Source organism: Mya arenaria, chromosome 5 (assembly GCF_026914265.1).
Source record: "Mya arenaria isolate MELC-2E11 chromosome 5, ASM2691426v1".
In the NCBI taxonomy this organism is placed as follows: Eukaryota; Metazoa; Mollusca; class Bivalvia; order Myida; family Myidae; genus Mya; species Mya arenaria.
Window position 1 is genome coordinate 40,963,324 of NC_069126.1, and position 18,081 is coordinate 40,981,404.

The 18,081-nt window shown below is 36.9% G+C and overlaps 1 protein-coding gene across 3 annotated transcripts; it reads left to right on the forward strand.

The window, feature by feature from the left end:
- The first annotated feature begins 613 nt into the window (after positions 1–613).
- Positions 614–15,131, forward strand: LOC128233549 (uncharacterized). 3 transcript variants are annotated; one of them, XM_052947268.1, is made up of 9 exons: positions 614–725; positions 4,632–6,204; positions 6,576–6,729; positions 7,079–7,231; positions 7,838–7,930; positions 8,152–8,200; positions 8,662–8,800; positions 10,325–10,414; positions 13,302–15,131. In XM_052947268.1, the coding sequence occupies exons 2-9, from the start codon at positions 4,645–4,647 to the stop codon at positions 13,338–13,340; spliced, it is 2,277 nt and encodes a 758-aa protein (XP_052803228.1). In that variant the 5' UTR covers positions 614–725; positions 4,632–4,644; the 3' UTR covers positions 13,341–15,131. The 3 variants fall into 3 exon arrangements, with proteins under 3 accessions (XP_052803228.1, XP_052803229.1, XP_052803230.1); XM_052947269.1 differs by having other exon boundaries at positions 13,341–15,131; XM_052947270.1 differs by having other exon boundaries at positions 6,576–6,723.
- The last annotated feature ends 2,950 nt before the right edge of the window (positions 15,132–18,081 follow it).

Genomic DNA, 18,081 nt, shown 5'->3' on the forward strand with positions numbered 1-18,081 from the left:
ATAGCTAATGAAGATCCGCGAGTTCAACAACGACCAAATGTACATGACTGTGGTGTCTTTGCAATTGCTATTGCTGTTGAATTTTGTTTAAAGAATGGCTATGTAAATACAAATGTCAAGTTCGTTGTAAGTGAAATGAGGGAACATCTAGTCGGCCGTCTAGAAAATCAAAAAATATCTGTTTTCCTAAAAAAATGAAAAGTCGCGTTTTCTGGTATACCAAAATAAAAAAAATTCTGTTCATTTGATGCCAGAAAATAAATAATAAAAATAGACGATCATTCAGATGGCATAAATACATGAGACAAAAAAAGTTAAATTTTATGATTTTATGGTTTTTTATCTTTGCCTTAATTTATTATTTGTTTTATTAATATGAAATAATTATCATCAAATATCTAATATTTGTTTTCTTAACAACGTTATTCAACTGTAATCTTTTGCAATCCTATTACCCCCCGCGGTCACTCACACCTTCACGATCACGCCCGATACCTACTATAAAATTTTGAAAACAGAGACCGGATGAGACCGGGACCGGGAAATAGTATCGCCCGAGATAGATAGATAGATAAACCGGGTACCCGCTTTTAGCACCACCCATTGCTTTGATGGGGAATAGCCGAGGTCTTCGGATTGTGGCAAAACATGCCAAATTTACAGATTTGTCTTTTGCTTTCACACATTCTGCAAAGCCGCGATCTAATTTTCTAAAGTGTATGCGGGTAAGGCATTACTCAACGTTCTGTACCACTGTCGTATGTAATTTTACTCTTTTCATCGTGAAAATGTCATTATCATATATTTTCGCGATGCATGTTTGACAAGTGGGAGAAAAATCTAATTTTAATTGCATGAAGTCAATTTAATTAACCCATTTTTTCATTCTGCTTATGACGATAAATTCATGGTGATGATGAGTCATGCTTTTGCTTTTGTTCAACCGATTTTCACTACAACATTATATCATTGTTAATATGACAGATAGATTCGGCCACAGGTGATCGTCACATAGCTTCGTCACTTCAGTCTTTTTATATTGTTTAAAAATATATTTTTTTTAAATGTGGCTCTTCAGTCAGATGATATTGTTTAAAAATTAACCAAAAATAATTAAAATTGATAAAATCACATTTCAAGGAATTTCTTAGAGTGTAACGTGAAAAAATATTATTATTACATATATATAAAATAGGCAAGGTTCCCATGTCCAGAAATCCCCTACAGTTGCCCTGAACAATGTCAAATATTGTCTAAAATATTTGACAAAACGCTATAATTTTTACACAGCCAGCAAGGTAAAAGATTAAGCTTCAAGAAAAATGTAACTTTTATGCCAGTTCTTGATACAGTTCTAACATAATCATAATGCGCAGATACAACACTGAAAATGCCAATTAAGAAACAATGAAGAGGTTCAATAACTACGAAAATTTTCCACCTAAAACACGTTTAATACAGACTGACATGCAAACCTTGCACATGCATTATAAGAGAAACTTGAAATATCATCTCTTCAGGGATCGAATTTAACGGTCGCTAACTCCCAAAATGCGAGTAAGAATAAAAAAATGCTAGTAGAAAATCCTGGCACTCCAATATTTTTGTGACCGCAAATAAAATCGACAAATTCCCTCAAACTGTCCTTTGCGCTTTAAAAACTCCTTTTCGCAAATTTACTGTGTAATAGATAATCACGTGACCGTTTATGGACGCTTGTCGCTATACGCAAATGTTATAATCAAATATTTAAGTAAGCGCCTCAAAGAAAAACTGTTTTAGATAATCACGTGACAGTGTATGGACGCTTGTTGTTATACTCAAATGTTATTATCGGATATTTAACAGAGCGCCTAGAAGATAACTGATTGTGATTCGTCACTGGCAAAAATGGAGAAGAAAATAACCACTTTTTGTTACGCGAAATTAAGGCCTGCAAAAGGTGAAAAGGCTGATGGTGACGCGGGGATTTACCCAAATGCCCCCCCCCCCCCCACTGAACCTAGCGAAAATGCATCAATCCTCGGTACTTCGTCGCAACCCAAAAGTCTGGGTGCGATTCTACGGCATCTGTCAGAACTGTCCAAAAAAGGAAATGGAGCTGAACACCAAACTTTTGTATGAAACAAAAGAGAATGATGTTTGTAAAAAATTCGCCAGCGATAAAACATCAACTGTAGGCATTACAGTATTTTATTTTGTATTTAGTAAGCAACAGTTTGCACCCTGCAAAAAATTGCTAGTGGCAAAAAAAGTTAAATTCGATCCCTGCTCTTCCGTTGTGAACTTGTTGATTAATGTAACCATGTATATGATGTGTGTATAGGGGCACTTATACTGTCTCACTATACAGCTAGCTTTTATAGTGACGCGGTAGAGTGTCCGCCTGCAGACCAAGACATTTTTATCCAAATCGAACGTTTTGTGTTGTGGTATTTGTACTTTCACATTGCACAACCAGGGCTCATCCTACCAGGCGACTTAGGCGATTAAGTCGCCTTGCCCGCGGCAACTTCGCTATTTTCTAAGATCAAAGCGAAGTCAACTTCGCCAACTTTTTCAAAGATCAAAAAGTCGATATCGCTAAGAACTAACGCTTGTCAAAACAGAGCGACTCCGCCTTCCGCCTGTCAGTTCAGTTGACAAACAGCCAATCGTGTTAAACCTAGTAAATATGCTCCATTGACTTTGGCCAATCAGAACGCTTGTTTTATTCAATCGAGGCACGTGTTTGCACCATTGACTTTGTGTACATGCACTACGTCATCGATGTAATAACATTGTAAGGGATTAATATTTACACTTGCCGATGTTTGTAAATGTCAATTTGTGCCAATTAGGATTTATACTTTATGACAATAGCGGTTTAAATGATGTGCACTGATGACAAATGAACTTAATTGGGTGTGATTACTGCGAAGTTAGCGAGAAGGGCAAGTGCGAATCACAGTTCCAGGTTTGTTGTTTTTTATTTCAGAAATGCTTCCATTATTTTTTCTTCGAACGGTTCACATCAATATTCTATATATGAGATATTTTGCGTTCTGTTTAATAGTAATCATGCTTTCTATGTGGCTTATGCGGGATTCTCCAGGCCTGAAACGTAAAGCTGACGATGTTGATAGTGATGACATGATCGACAGTTCAAATAAGAAATCATTCAAAAAGTTAAATTATCAAAATAATTTCAGTTAGGTCAAACAAGATGCAGATAAAAAATGGCACTGCGAAGTTTGTAGATGTGCTAAGTTGGACAACGCCTACGTCCTTGGACATGACCAACCAGCAAAAACAACCAATCATCAGAGACATGGCTTGTGTAAGTATTTATTAAAACAATAGAAGCATTGCTTAGTCCGCAGATAAATCAATTCAAAGTGGTATTAATTTTAACTTTTTAAGGTGTCTGGTTTTATATATTTTAAAACATGTTGTAATATATGCCCAAATTATTTTAAATGACAGCTGAAAATGATGAGATACTGTGAAATATTTTTAAAGAAATATGTGTATTTTCAGCAAAATATTTTTCAGCAAATCAGCACAAGGCCGCCTTGGAGAGACAGCTCTGCGTTCCCAGGAACCCATGAGGAAAATCGTACTGGCCAAACTGTCCAAGGATGACGAGCTTGACCCCAAGCTCCTTAAGACTGCCTACCACCTGGCTAAGCGGGAGCTCCCCAAGGAGGAATTTCAGTACCACCTCCGGCTTACCGGGGCCATAGGTGCTGATCTTGGCCATCTCATGAATGGGCCCTCACCCTCTTACACATCAAACAAGAGTGTAACTGAGTTACAAGATGCCATCATGTATCATGTATTTAAATTCTGATGTATATGTATGTGTGCATGATAGGGTAACCGTTTGCATGTAATAAAATGTTTGAAACTTGACTTTTTTTTAAAGGTATATACAACACATTAATTCCAACTAAAAACAACCAGTATGACTATTTTAAAAACAATTTAAACACCTATTTAAATGCATAGAAAAGTTGTCCAGGACACACCAGAACCCACCATTTGACATTTAAAATCTCAAAATTTTCCGACTTACAGGAAGGGGAACCCTCCTCCCGCACCCTCCCCCGTTCTCACTTCTCCCGAAAATTTCTGTCTAGGATGAGCCCTGCACAACATTCCAATGCTTTTCCAATTGGGTCATTAAAACCAGGAAAGTCCATGATAGCCATTTAATAAAAAAGCTTAGTGCATTTAAGACATAGCCAAGTGTGCGGTCAAGGTCAAAATAGCAAGAGGGTGATTCAAAGTGAAAGTAGAAATACCGAGCTGAAATTTGGTAGCCTGCAGATATCGGGCTACTGCCAAATTCGAATATATAATACAAACTAATTTATCAATTTGTCTGAGTAATTTATTATCATTTATCATTATTGATTAAATTGTCAACAGTGAACTTTCACCAAAGAATATTTACTAAATCAGAGGTGACCCTTATAAAATTCTACATAAGTGCATATATTTTAAAACCTACATAAATTTATATTATGAATAAATTTAAGTCAAGAAATAAGAATATGGTCTTTGAATATTCATGAAATGCTCCTTTTTTTCTCACATCCATGAACATGTTACTGTATTCATCAAGTATTTGCATCTTTTTTTTCCAGAAAAATCCCTATAATGGCCTTCATCAGCAGGAGACTGAAACTATATGGACAGTCCCCGAAATGGTTACGTTGGAATCTCATTCTCGATGACTATAAGCTACAACAATGGACAAGAAATCCTTCCATTCCATTTATGTATGATTCAAAAGGTACTAAAGAGGCCGGACCTGAACAATTGTACCTGAAGAGAATTCAAAGATTAAGACAAGGGTGGCCAGTTTTGAAATATGCTTCTTATCATGGAGAAAATCTTACCAATGCCCAAGAGTTCCATGTGGATGACAGAAAGCTGAACATTTATTTTTTAAGGTATTTACTTGAGGGCCATGATGTGGTGACGTCAGATGGCTTATTGCATTACCACCATGTTACTTATGGTCTATTAAGACTGTTGTCAGTTGGTGTTCTCGCTGGAGAAACTGTTCTGAAAAACTACCAGTCAGTAGCACCAATCTTGGATGATCTGTTTCGATTGACTCTGGAACTTGATACACAAAAATTTGAAGAAAAGCTTATACCTGGGTTTACTGAAGTGTCGGTTGAAGCAGAAGTAACTGCTGAAGTGTCAGAGATAGTACTGCTATGTTTGCTGTACAGAAATGTACCAACATTCATACTCTCGTGGGCTTTGCGGAGATTTTGTCTATGCCTGCAACAACATCCCTGTTCTAATGAATTCCTTCTGTCCCTGGCTTCAAGAATTAAAAACATAACACCTACTGGAAATGCAACAAATGAAAAGGAACAAATGCTGGAATTTATTTCAGCAAAAGTTCTGGAGCAAAGAGAGACTATTGCTGCATCGTGTGTTATAAAAGTATTTGAGTCATTTCCAGGCCACAACAGCGTGTATTTAGGCAAATTCGAAAGCCTTGTCTTTGACAATATTAATCATCTTAGTTTTCTTGATATTTACAAAATCGGGAAAATTGTGGAATCATATGGTGGAAATACAGACTTTTTGGAGAAATGGAATAAGAAATTGAGAAATACTTCGAGATCATTGTCATTAGATGCAGACATTAAAAATCTCCTTTCTTATTTCATTTCCGAGAACTATCAGAACAAATGTTTACTGAAATTGTTTGAGGTCTGGACACACCAGGACAGCTTAAGTTACATTCAAACATTTGATTTGGACACACTCTGTCACATTATAAACTACATGTATTTATGTAAGCAAAACTGTACTCCCTCTTATGTAGAGGCTGCTATAACACTCATGTTGAAAAGTGATTACAAGATCATAACAGTCTTTCAACTTCACACCATACTTAAGGCGTGGAAAATTGGATATGAACATGTATTTGTCAATAAGCCTATAGCTGCACGTCTTTTAAAGACACACATGCAGTTTCTGAAAGGTGTTCCATTACAGCAGTTTGTAAGTGATTACAAGAGTGTGAAATTCATTGAAATTTTAGATCGGCAGTCACAGAATCTTGAATATGACCAAGTCACTATCATTCACCCTATACAGGCACGTCTCTTTAAGACGCACACACAACGTCTGGGTGGAACTTCCTGGCATTGTTCAATGGAAGAAACGGAATTGGCAAGATTTATAAAACTGGTAAAACTTTTTGTATTTTTGTCAGGAAATTTTCATTTCTTTGTCCTGAGATTTATTTTTTTATTTTATTTTATTCAAGTATGATACATATATAACATAAGTCATGTATTAATAGTCTTAAATCATGGAAGTGGTTGTCACAACAATGCATTATTAATTATTCAGAACACATAAAAACACATTTAGTCTACATTGCAGTCTTATTTGTATGTAGATTTTTTTTAAACATGTTGTTGTCTTTCCTTTTTTTCACAAGAATACTAGACTAGTATGTAATAAGTTTCTCTGTAACTCTGTTCTTGGCAATGTATCCATACAAGAATTCAACCTGCGAAAATCCTAAACATAATATAAACTCCTTTCCCTCTTAGGTAGAGGAATATTTGCATGAGAATTTTTACCGGATGGATGTTTGTCAACTCCTAGAAATAGCGGCTAGCCTGATCATCAACAATGGCTATGTTCCAGTTAATCTACAGCCATACATCTTGTCGCCACTGTTTCTGGACATGGTCAATGGTACATGTACATTATTGTATTTTTAATTTTCTGAATATTGTGAATGGCATGCTATTTTTTCTCTCAATGTGTTGAATGTTAAAAAAAATATGATAGAAATGTTCTATTCAATGTGATAAGTGCCCGATCCGAAAAGTCATTTCCTCAAAATTTCAGTGAAAATTATTGGCGCTACAGTAGATGAAACGCACAATTATATACAGGCTCTATATCGCTTGCATGTGCTAGGCTTAAAAAAATGCATAATAATGCTTAATCCGCCCATTCCTAATCATTACGGTCTTACTTCAGGTCATCTTACTATTTCCTAACTATTTCACGTTGGAATTTAATCCATTATCTATCATACTTTCAGACCAGGATGTAGAAACCAGGGAACACTGCAAGCAGCTATTGTATGTGATCCAGCAGGCGTTTGCAGAATTGGGCTGTGTCCTGCAATGTAAAGTCGACTTTCAGCCAGATAAATTTGTGTCAAAATTCATCAAAGACAATCCTACGGTTGCAGGTAAGTCCATATGGTATTTGATATGACACTAAAATTGGGTTACGAGCACACTCAGTAATTACCAAGCTATGGTCCAGGATCAAGTAAATTGAATACTTGATTCTTTGGAAATTGACATGATTGTGAGTCACTCTAGTTTGAATAATTAACATCAATACTTCAAAGAAAAGGTGTAAAAGACCATGCAGGTAAAAATGGTCCAGTGTCTGATTTTGTATTATTATTCAGAGATCCAGAAAGGTGAAACTGAGGCCCTAACTACCCTGTATGTGGAGACTCGGAGCTATAGGATCCAGCGTCTGATCTCTAATAATTATTTCAGAGATCTAGAAAGGAGTAACTGAGGCCCTAACTAGCCTGTATGGGGAGAGCTACAGGATCCAGCGCCTGATCTCTAATAATTATTTCAGAGATCTAGGAAGGTGTAACTAGCCTGTATGGGGAGACTCAGAGCTACAGGCTCCAGTGTCTGATCTTTAATAATTATTTCATTTATTAATTTCAGAGATCAAGAAAGGAGTCATTTAGGCCCTAACTAACATGTTTGTGAAGAGCTACAGCTTCCAGTGTCTGATCTCTTATAATTATTTTATTTTATATTTTCAGAGATCAAGAAAGGAGTCACTGACGCCCTAACTAACATGTATGGGGAGAGCTACAAGGTCGAGTGTCTTCCCACTGCCAGTCTGAACTCTGTGTGTAAGCATATGTTTGTGATTTTTGCCAAGGCATTTGAAATCGATTGTTGATGGCAATTTCGAATTAAACAAAAAATCAGTTTGAATTAGTTTCTCAAATACAGAATAGAAGGCTGATCAATACAAAATAGAATTCATTAGGTGTGTCTTACTTGGCATGAACCAGGGGTTTGACTGATCGACTCCCTAGTCCTCAAACTTTTATGTTTTTGCTGATTTCAGACTATTCAGTTGAAAGGATAGATGGCCAAGAGGAGACGATAAATACCAGGTAAACTCAATAAAAGTTATGTCTATCTTATGAAATGTTTGATTGAAGTTTGCATGTTGCTTTGCCAAAACTTTGGTATCAAAAATCATTCAAGATATTCAAATGAAACTTGAGTACACATGTTGCTAGAGACCATACACCCATGTGTATGAAGTCCAACAACTCCAGTTGTAATCATGGTTTAGTTATACCATTTTTCCTCTAGAAAGAAAACACTAACAGCGGTATCTGTGAACAATGCTTTATTTTTCCATGACTGGCTTAATTTTAATACATACGTACATTTGTATATACGCGTAACTATAGCAAAATTACTAAGTATGACATTCAGATAATGAACTCTGAAAATTATGCTGAGCAGGAAGATTATTTTTTGAATGACCTTGATTTGTGGCATACCTTTGCAGATAAAAAAATAAAAGAGAGAACTAGCTTGATTTCATCTTGTTGCATTTGAACAGGCTGGCGCTACTGGTGTTGCCCTATAGTGCCTGTCAGCTCAACTCAAGTCTTACTTTACGCCGATCTTTTAGACATTATCTCTTACCTGCAGAGATCTACAACATCAGCCAGCTGATTGACACTCATAACATTGTTCAGGTAAGTTGGTTATGCTGTTTGGCTCCATCTTATTCTATACCTCCAACCCCATCTGACTAGACCAAAATCATCTCGGGCCAGTTTTGGGGAAGGGAATATGGTTTGGGCTGTGTCTGTCACAATTTTTCTGTCTGGATCCATATCTTGGTAGCGATTAGTCAGATAATGATCAAGTTTGGTCAATATGTTCTATTTGTTGAAATCTCGACCGCATGTTAAAGTGGGTCACATAGATTAGAAAAATAGGTCACTACGTCAAATCTTTGGAATTATTGAATACTGGTCAATCTCTGCCATAAAAGCATATACAGTACACCAATCGGACTAGAACGTAGTCAGAAATTGTCACTCATTTCTGTAAATATGGCGTATATTTGGTGCTCTATGACTGCTACTGTAGATCACGTGAACTGGCTGCGCATTGTAGAATTACCTGAATAACTTTGTCCTTTATTTACGACATACTGCAAACTGGTAGCAAATTGTAAACATGGAGGAAAACTGTCAACAATGCTCAACTGGGCCTTGAGAATAATAAAACTTAAAAAGATAAATGATAAAGTTTCTATCCATAGGGTACAATACTAAAGAGCATGAACAGCTTGAGAAAATCAATGGAGATGGCAGTGCCGCTAGTAGAAGTACAGCAGATTCATAAAGTTCAAATTGGACCCTATTTTAATGTCACACATTGGAACAAACAGAGGCAATAAAAACACTTCATTTTTTATGAAACCTTAACAGCATATATATGCCTCCATGAAATCTTGGATTTCTTTGACACAAGGTCACATGGGGTCAAAAACTAGGTCATTAGGTTAGAAAAACCTCATGGAACACTTAAGAACCTATATTTTTTGCAATATTTCTGGTCTGGACAATCTTCATGAAACTTATTCAGAATGTTTTCCTTGATGAAATCATTTATTAGTATGAAATTTCATAATTTTGGGTCAAAAACTAGAATACTAGGTCAAATCTTGATGCTACACTACCGGTATTTACAATGATCTTTTATTTCAAACAATTCCATACAAACTCATACCTCATATCCAGCGTTCACATGAGTCCATCACACTACAGTGGTATTGCAGGTTTTGGTTGGAATATTTCACCAACTTTTTCTTTCCATTCCATCTATTTAGCCTTTAGAATCAGCAGGGGAATCAATTAAATTTTATATTGTCCATTGACTATATATCAATTGAATATAACATGAATATGATAGCAAAAAACATGGGACAATGTTTTTGTTCTCATCAGACCTTTTTTTTCAGTCACTGAATGAATAAATTTAATTACGTTTAATCTTTATACCTCAACCAAACCCTAACCCTCCAAGGATCAACAAATATTTGGTTAAGAAGTAAAACCACTACAAAAACACAATCTATAGCTCTACTATTTAATGCATGTTTCGCCAAAACTTTTCAATCTTTACACTGAAAATCAGTGGAATAGTCAAGCGCGCTGTCTCTGTGACAGCTCTTGTTAGGATGGCTTTAATATAGAATTACTTTCTAGGTGAAAGAAAGTAAGGTGCTGGGTGCAATAAGATCAGGCTACTGTCAGAAGCTCCTGGAAGCTATAATCCTTGAAAACTTGCAGATTAAGGTAAGGTTTGTAGCATTTACGAGAGTAATAATATTATATAACAGTGTGTGTATACCATGTACCAGATTAGTTTGAACACTATATATTTACAACAATTGTGAAAGCTATGATAAATTATACTAAGTCACTCTCGTTGGCACAATGCTGCGAAAGAGAGTGGTGTTGTGTTGTGGGGGAAACCAGAGTACCCAGATAAAACTTACTTGTCCGGCTTGGTGCCCACTAATAAACTCACATGTGCCCAGGCCGGGAATCGAACCTGGGTCGCCTTGAATTAACAACCAGAATAACAGGCCTATTTAAAGTAGCTTATTTCAATAAGCCAAAATACATACTTTAATATTGTTTTGAATAATGGTAAATTTTAATTATTATGCCCCCCTTCGAAGAAGAGGGGTATATTGCTTTGCACAGGCATGTAGGTATGTCGGTCGGTCGGTCGGTCGGTCGGTCGGTCGGTCGGTAGACCAAAGCTTGTCCGAGTGATAACTCAACAATTCCTGGACGTATGGTCATCAAACTTGACATGAAGGTTGGGCCTGACCAGTAGATGACCCCTATTGATTTTAGGGCTCATTGGGTCAAAGGTCATGGTCACAGTGACCTTTAATGGTAAAATAATTTTAAAGCTTGTCCGAGTGATAACTCAACAATGCCTAGACCTATGGTCATCAAACTTGATATGGAAGTTGGGCCTGACCATTAGATGACCCCTATTGTTTTTGGGGGTCATTGGGTCAAAGATCAAGGTCATAGTGACATTGAATGGTAAAAGGTTGTCCGAGTGATAACTCAACAATGCCTGCACCCATGGCCCTCATAATTGACTTGGAGGTTGGGCCTGACCAGTAGATGAACACTATTGTTTTTGGGGGTCATCGGGCCAAAGGTCAAGGTCACAGTGACCTTGAATGGTAAAAGGTTGTCCATGCGATAACTCGACAATGCCTACACCCATGGCCCTCAAACTTGACTTGGAGGTTGGGCCTGACCAGTAGATGACCCCTATTGATTTTGGGGGTCATCGGGCCAAAGGTCAAGGTCACAGTGACCTTGAATGTTAAAAGGTTGTCCCTGTCATTACTCGACAATGCCTGCACCTATGGCCCTCAAACTTGACTTGGAGGTTGGGCCTGACCAGTAAATGACCCCTATTGTTTTTGGGGGTCATCGGGCCAAAGGTCAAGGTCACAGTGACCTTGAATGGTAAAAGGTTGTCTGAGTGATAACTCGACAATGCCTGCACCCACGGCCATCAAACTTGAATTGGAGGTTGGGCCTGACCAGTAGATGGCCCCTATTGATTTTAGGGGTCATTGGGCCAAAGGTCAAGGTTACAGTGACTTTGAATGATAAAAGGTTGCCCGAGTGATAACTCAACAATGCATGCGCCCATGGCCCTCAAACTTGACTTGGAGGTTGGGCCTGACCAGTAAATGACCCCGATTGATTTAAGGGGTCAGAGGTCAAGGTCACAGTAACCTTGAAAGCAAACTTGACAATTCCTGGACCTATGGTCATCAAACTTGACATGAAGGTTGGGCCTGACCAGTAGATGACCCCTCTTGACTTTGGGGGTCATCAGGCCAAGGTCAAGGTCACAGTAACCTTTAACGCAAAAAAGTTAACAAATCTTCTCCCAGTGATATCTCAATGCCAGAATCTATGATCATCAAACTTGACATGTAGTTGGGCCTGACCAGGAGATGACCCTTATTGATTTTAGGAGTCATTGGGTCAAAGGTCAGGTTCACAGTGACCTTGAATGCGAAAAATGTTTCAAGTGATAATTGGACATTGCCTGCACCCATGGCCCTCAAACTTGACTTGGAGTTGTGTCTTACCTGTAGATGACCCCTTATGATTTAAGGGGTCATTGGAACAAAGGTCAAGGTTACAGTGACTTTGAACGAAAAATGCTTGTCTGTGTGATAACTTGTCAATGCCTGCACCCATGGCCCTCAAACTTAACATTTAGATTTTTGATGACCAGCTGCTGACTACTATGGATTTTGAGGTCATAGAGTCAAAGGTCATGGTCATAACACACTCTATCCTCAAACTTTGAATGGTCATAATCTTAAAACTGCCTCAACGGCATACAATGTTAGCGACAAATCAGCTGTCATTTCGGTCCATGCATATTTCAATCAATTGTCCATATAATCCTGACAACATGGCGCTCAGGGGGGGGGGGGGGCATAATGTTTGAAAAACATCTCTTGTTTTAAAGATAATTTCTATTTAAAGTCTTAGATTTTCTTTCATACAAAACAATTAAAATTCACACAACATTTAACTGATGATTTTTTTTTACCCCACCCACGTTTGGTCAGGTATCCTGTTTATTTTAAGAGTGATGTGTTTTTTTGGAACAAAGATGCATAAATAAAAGCTCATTGATTATTGTTCTATTGTTCATAAAATGTTTACACTAAAAAACAAGTCAATAATAAACTATAAAAAAAATATCGGAGAACTTTTTATCCACGAACCGGTAAAGGATAATTGACAGCTACGTCATCAGCTATAATTTTGTATGAGGGGCATCTCACTGGTCATTGCGTAGAAAACACTCTTTACCAAAAAAGTCGGTATTTAGAAAAAATAAAGTAAAATACTCATAAAACTCTGAAAATAAGCATGAACGAAATGGAAAATTTATTGATTTCAGTGTAAGATCGTGTTTCAATTTACTTGAGGTCATAGAAAAACTATATTTTCTATGACACTTGTAAATAAAATAGATCTTAAACTGAATTCAACAAATATCCTCAATATCACCAACAACATTGCTTATACACTGTGTGAGAACACCACTTAATTTATTTTGTTCTTTAATGTTACTAGTTCTGTATTTATTGTTTAGTAATATGAAAATTTTCAGCATGTGATGTTCAAGAATCCTATATACGAAATTTCCTAGGAGATGACCAAGGTGCAGCTGGCAGATGGAAGTTCCTAGGAGATGACTAGGGTCCAGCTGGCTGATGCAAATTCCCAGGAGTGGGCAATGGTTCAGCTGTCAGTTGGACGTTCCTAGGAGTGGGCAATGGTTTAGCTGTCAGATTGACATTCCTAGGAGTGGGCAAAGGGTCAGCTGTCAGATGCACGTTCCTAGGAGGGGGCCAAGGGTCAGCTGTCAGATTGATGATCCTAGGAGTGGGCCAAGGGTCAGCTGTCAGATGGACGTTCCTAGGAGGGGGCCAAGGGTCAGCTGTCAGATTGATGATCCTAGGAGTGGGCAAAGGGTCAGCTGTCAGATGGACGTTCCTAGGAGGGGGCCAAGGGTCAGCTGTCAGATTGATGATCCTAGGAGTGGGCCAAGGGTCAGCTGTCAGATGGACGTTCCTAGGAGTGGGCCAAGGGTCAGCTGTCAGATGGATGTTCCTAGGAGTGGGCAAAGGATCACCTGTTCCTGAGAGAGGGCCAAGGTTCAGCCAACAGATTGACGATTTCTAGTCCACAAAATAACACTGTTGAATCAAGGAACTCAAATTCTTCTATGTTCATGGGTGATAAAATGTAATATTAGTAAATATCAGTATTTTTCATTTCTTCCATTTTCCAAATAGTCAGATTTGTTTGCATTTGATCAAGAAATATATTCATCACTTCTTGTTAATGTTCATAAACATGTTTTCTTTTGGCATTCATCAAAACATTCAAAACATCATCATAGAGATAAATAAAGACTTAGTCATTTTCTCTTAGTAACTGGGGGATGGAACAAAATTCCGTGCATTATGGCATGTATGCAGTTCTTGTAGAAGGAATAGAAATAAAAGACATCAGTTGTCTGGTTAGCACAGTGGTTAGTACACTCGCTTCTCACCTATGTGACCCAGGTTCGATTTCCAGACCATCAACTGAACTCACATGTGTAGGACCTTTATACGCCTTCTCTTTAAGAATTATTTATACATATGTTATGTCACAATACTAGCATACCAATGAATTTCTATTTTATTTTTTGGGAAATCATTACTGATTGGATTTCCAATATCATCTAGAAAGTTTATTTCTTTAAAAAAACACCATCTCTTTCATACAATTTCTTCATTAAAAATAGTGGGGGGGTTTCAAAGCAAAAAATGGGAATTTTATTTTTACAATTGGGTAGAAAGTGCATAGTTAAGTGTCAGGGAACTGGGTAGATTTTCGGCAGTGAAATTTGTGTAAAATATAAAATTGCCGTTGTTGCAAGTGGGAAATGAAATAAATAAATAATTAAAAAAAGACCAGATCCTACATTAACGTATGTAAATGCCATTTAAAACCACAATAGAAACTAGTAAAGTCATGAGCGCTTCAATAAATACAAATTCATCTTGTTTTATTTCTTTATTTCCATAAAGATTTGTATAAAAAATTTCAAATTTAACAACAAGCTAAAAATGCAGGTGTGGCGAATGGCCCATTGACATGGAAGTGAAGACAGGGATGTACATTTGTCTCCTTAGAAATGTAACATTTATACATTATAATAGCTGTAAAGGAAAATACTAATAGTATTTGGTATAGATTTAGACTTAAATTGTTAAAATATTTCACTTCTACTAATGGACTGTTAGTTATGCTATATGTTCACATTGTAGTATTATTCTTTTTGGTAATATTACCTGTAGAAGCGTTATTTGAAACATGTTTGCTCATAAATTGTTTGTATGCTGTAGACAGGATTGATTGCCTGAACGCATTAAAAGTTGTTCTTGTTGTTGTTCTTGTTGTTGTTGTGAAAAATACACAATACATCTCCAAAAATGATCTTCTAGTAGATCGTCATTAGTTACATTTGGATTTAACAATAACATATCGCTAACATATTTAAAATGCTAGATAGTTGGTTATTTACTGCAAACATTTAATGGCACAACTCCATATTTCCTTAATTTGTGTGTGAGTACTCTTTAGTGGGAGGTAAATTTGTTGACTGCTCTTCAATATTGGAGGTAGGGAATGTCGTCTGTTTCCGTGTCGAAAGCGCCGTCGTCCCAAACGTTGTAACCGTAGTCTATTCTGCCGAAAATAAAACATAACGTCATTCATATGCAAACTGAACAATTTTTTATCTTATTTTAAAGTCTAAATTGTTCGTGTACCGAGAGAGTCAAATATATGAATATTTTTCGCGATTGAATTATACATTGTCAAGCAACAATAGTATTACGCTGCGCTGTGCGGGCTATGCGTTGCCGTGACAATTAATTATGGGTTCCCTCACATTCCGTAGTAATCACGATTTATCTTCGAACGCTTCATCAGTATATCCTTGATTGATTCCCCTTTTTTTACAACGAAGTACATTTATTACTTTACATTAATGAATAAACTTTGAGTTCAGTTGAAGAAGTTGAATCTTTATTTTTAAATCGTCCCTGGTATTATACCTTCATACTACACTAACTACCCCTTTTGCAACACACAATTCGAGGGGTGAATGCGAAAAGGTTCTAAGTGACATTTAATAAAGAAGCAGATGGAATCATTTCGCTTTCACCCTTGAATTGATGTCTACTACAGTGCCTGGTATGGTAACACATCCCTTGTATGTCCGGACGTGGGCGCAACTCGAGGGGTGAATGCGAAAAGGTTCTAAGTGACATTAAATAAAGAAGCAGATAGAACCTTTTCGCTTTCACCCCTCGAACTATTTATCAAGCATCAACTATAAGATACCCATACAGCGCTTCCTTGATGAACGCATTTATTTGTAATTACATTCATGTTTATCGATATTCGCAACATATTCGAAAAACATCCGACAGCGCGAAAATGACGCTTGAGTCTGTACAAATTACGTATTTCAAAATATTTGTGACGTAGCTAAAAAAAAGACGCGCCGTTGAAGCTGCTGTTTAAACAGCTGATTTTAATTTCTCGAATCGCTATATTCAACATTGTACGTGCTAAATTTGGATTACCACAGAGACACTTAAATAATTATTGTGAATAGAAACATTGATTATAACCTACAATTCAAGTAACGAGATCGCGGATCCGCCGGGAGTAAGTTCCACGTTTAATATTTAAGCTCGATACTTTTTAAAGGCCGGCATGTCTGATTTGTGGTCACCTCCACAGCACAAGACCAAACTGTCGCGTAACATCGTGATTAATTTAATAACTCATCTCACAATCGTTTAAACTAAGGTCGACAGGCGATTTCATTAGCTAAAAATGAACGTGATAATCTAAAATGCGGAACAGTTGGATATGAAAACATTTCTAAAGTGCTTGGATAATCGTGAAAACAATCGTACTTTACTATCGTGCATTAAACAAACGTTTTTGACAGTACTAAATTATTAAATAATTTAATATAGAGTATTAAACACACTTTCAGCAAAACAAAATAATAGAAATTATTGTTTTCTGTTTAATAAACACAGTAATAAATCCCCGCTTGCAATTCTGTAACACGTGGCATTTCGCGCTAGGTGTGACGTTAGTCCGTGCATTTAAACACGCCTAGATGTTTCGCCTACATGCGTGTACGTATTACTTGAATACGTATGTATTTCTTAACTGTAGTATTCAGATGTCAAAGGAGACGATTGGAAGTGTCACCAACATTGGTTACCATTCCCATGATGTCTTTATATAGTAACTATGCCTGTTACACGGGTTGAGGTGACAGCTAAATGTGATATAATACAGTTACACGAGGCAGCATGTGATACCACGTGGCTGTTAATAACTTCACATAGTGTAACCTTTGACAATCCGTCAGTTTAAACCTGTATGGACACCATGAGCACATCATGCCCGTTTTCGATAAAAGTTTGATTTTAAGGATAATGCAACCTGGGTTTTAGGTGTATTTTAAAATAAAGATATAACCAAATGGGTTCATTAATATTAAATTCAACATATTTTACATTGACTAATATTTGGCGTATTTTTCGAATTACCATCTTACATCATCATAAAACGTTACCATCTTAAGATAAAAACAGTTGTTTTACTTGAGCTAAATTATCATATGACGAATAGCCTTGCCCACCTCATGTATATTCATTAACTGTCCGAAAATTAAAAATTCTTCATTTATTGGAGGATTAAAACAACATTTTATTTTGGGCTCATACATGTAGCAAAGGAGGCTTGCAGTTTCCTTTGGGTTTTTATATCCACACCCTACTTTAAGGCGAATGACGTCTGGTAAGTCAGATTATGATACCACGATGGTTTAAATGTAGCTTAGTCGTATTATGATGCCACGATGGTTTGAATGTAGCTTAGTCGTATTATGATGCCACGATGGTTTAAATGTAGCTTAGTCGTATTATGATGCCACGATGGTTTGAATGTAGCTTAGTCGTATTATGATGCCACGATGGTTTAAATGTAGCTTAGTCGTATTATGATGCCATGATGGTTTAAATGTAGCTTAGTCGTATTATGATGCCATGATGGTTTGAATGTAGCTTAGTCGTATTATGATGCCATGATGGTTTAAATGTAGCTTAGTCGTATTATGATGCCACGATGGTTTGAATGTAGCTTAGTCGTATTATGATGCCACGATGGTTTAAATGTAGCTTAGACGTATTATGATGCCACGATGGTTTAAATGTAGCTTAGACGTATTATGATGCCACGATGGTTTGAATGTAGCTTAGTCGTATTATGATGCCATGATGGTTTGAATGTAGCTTAGTCGT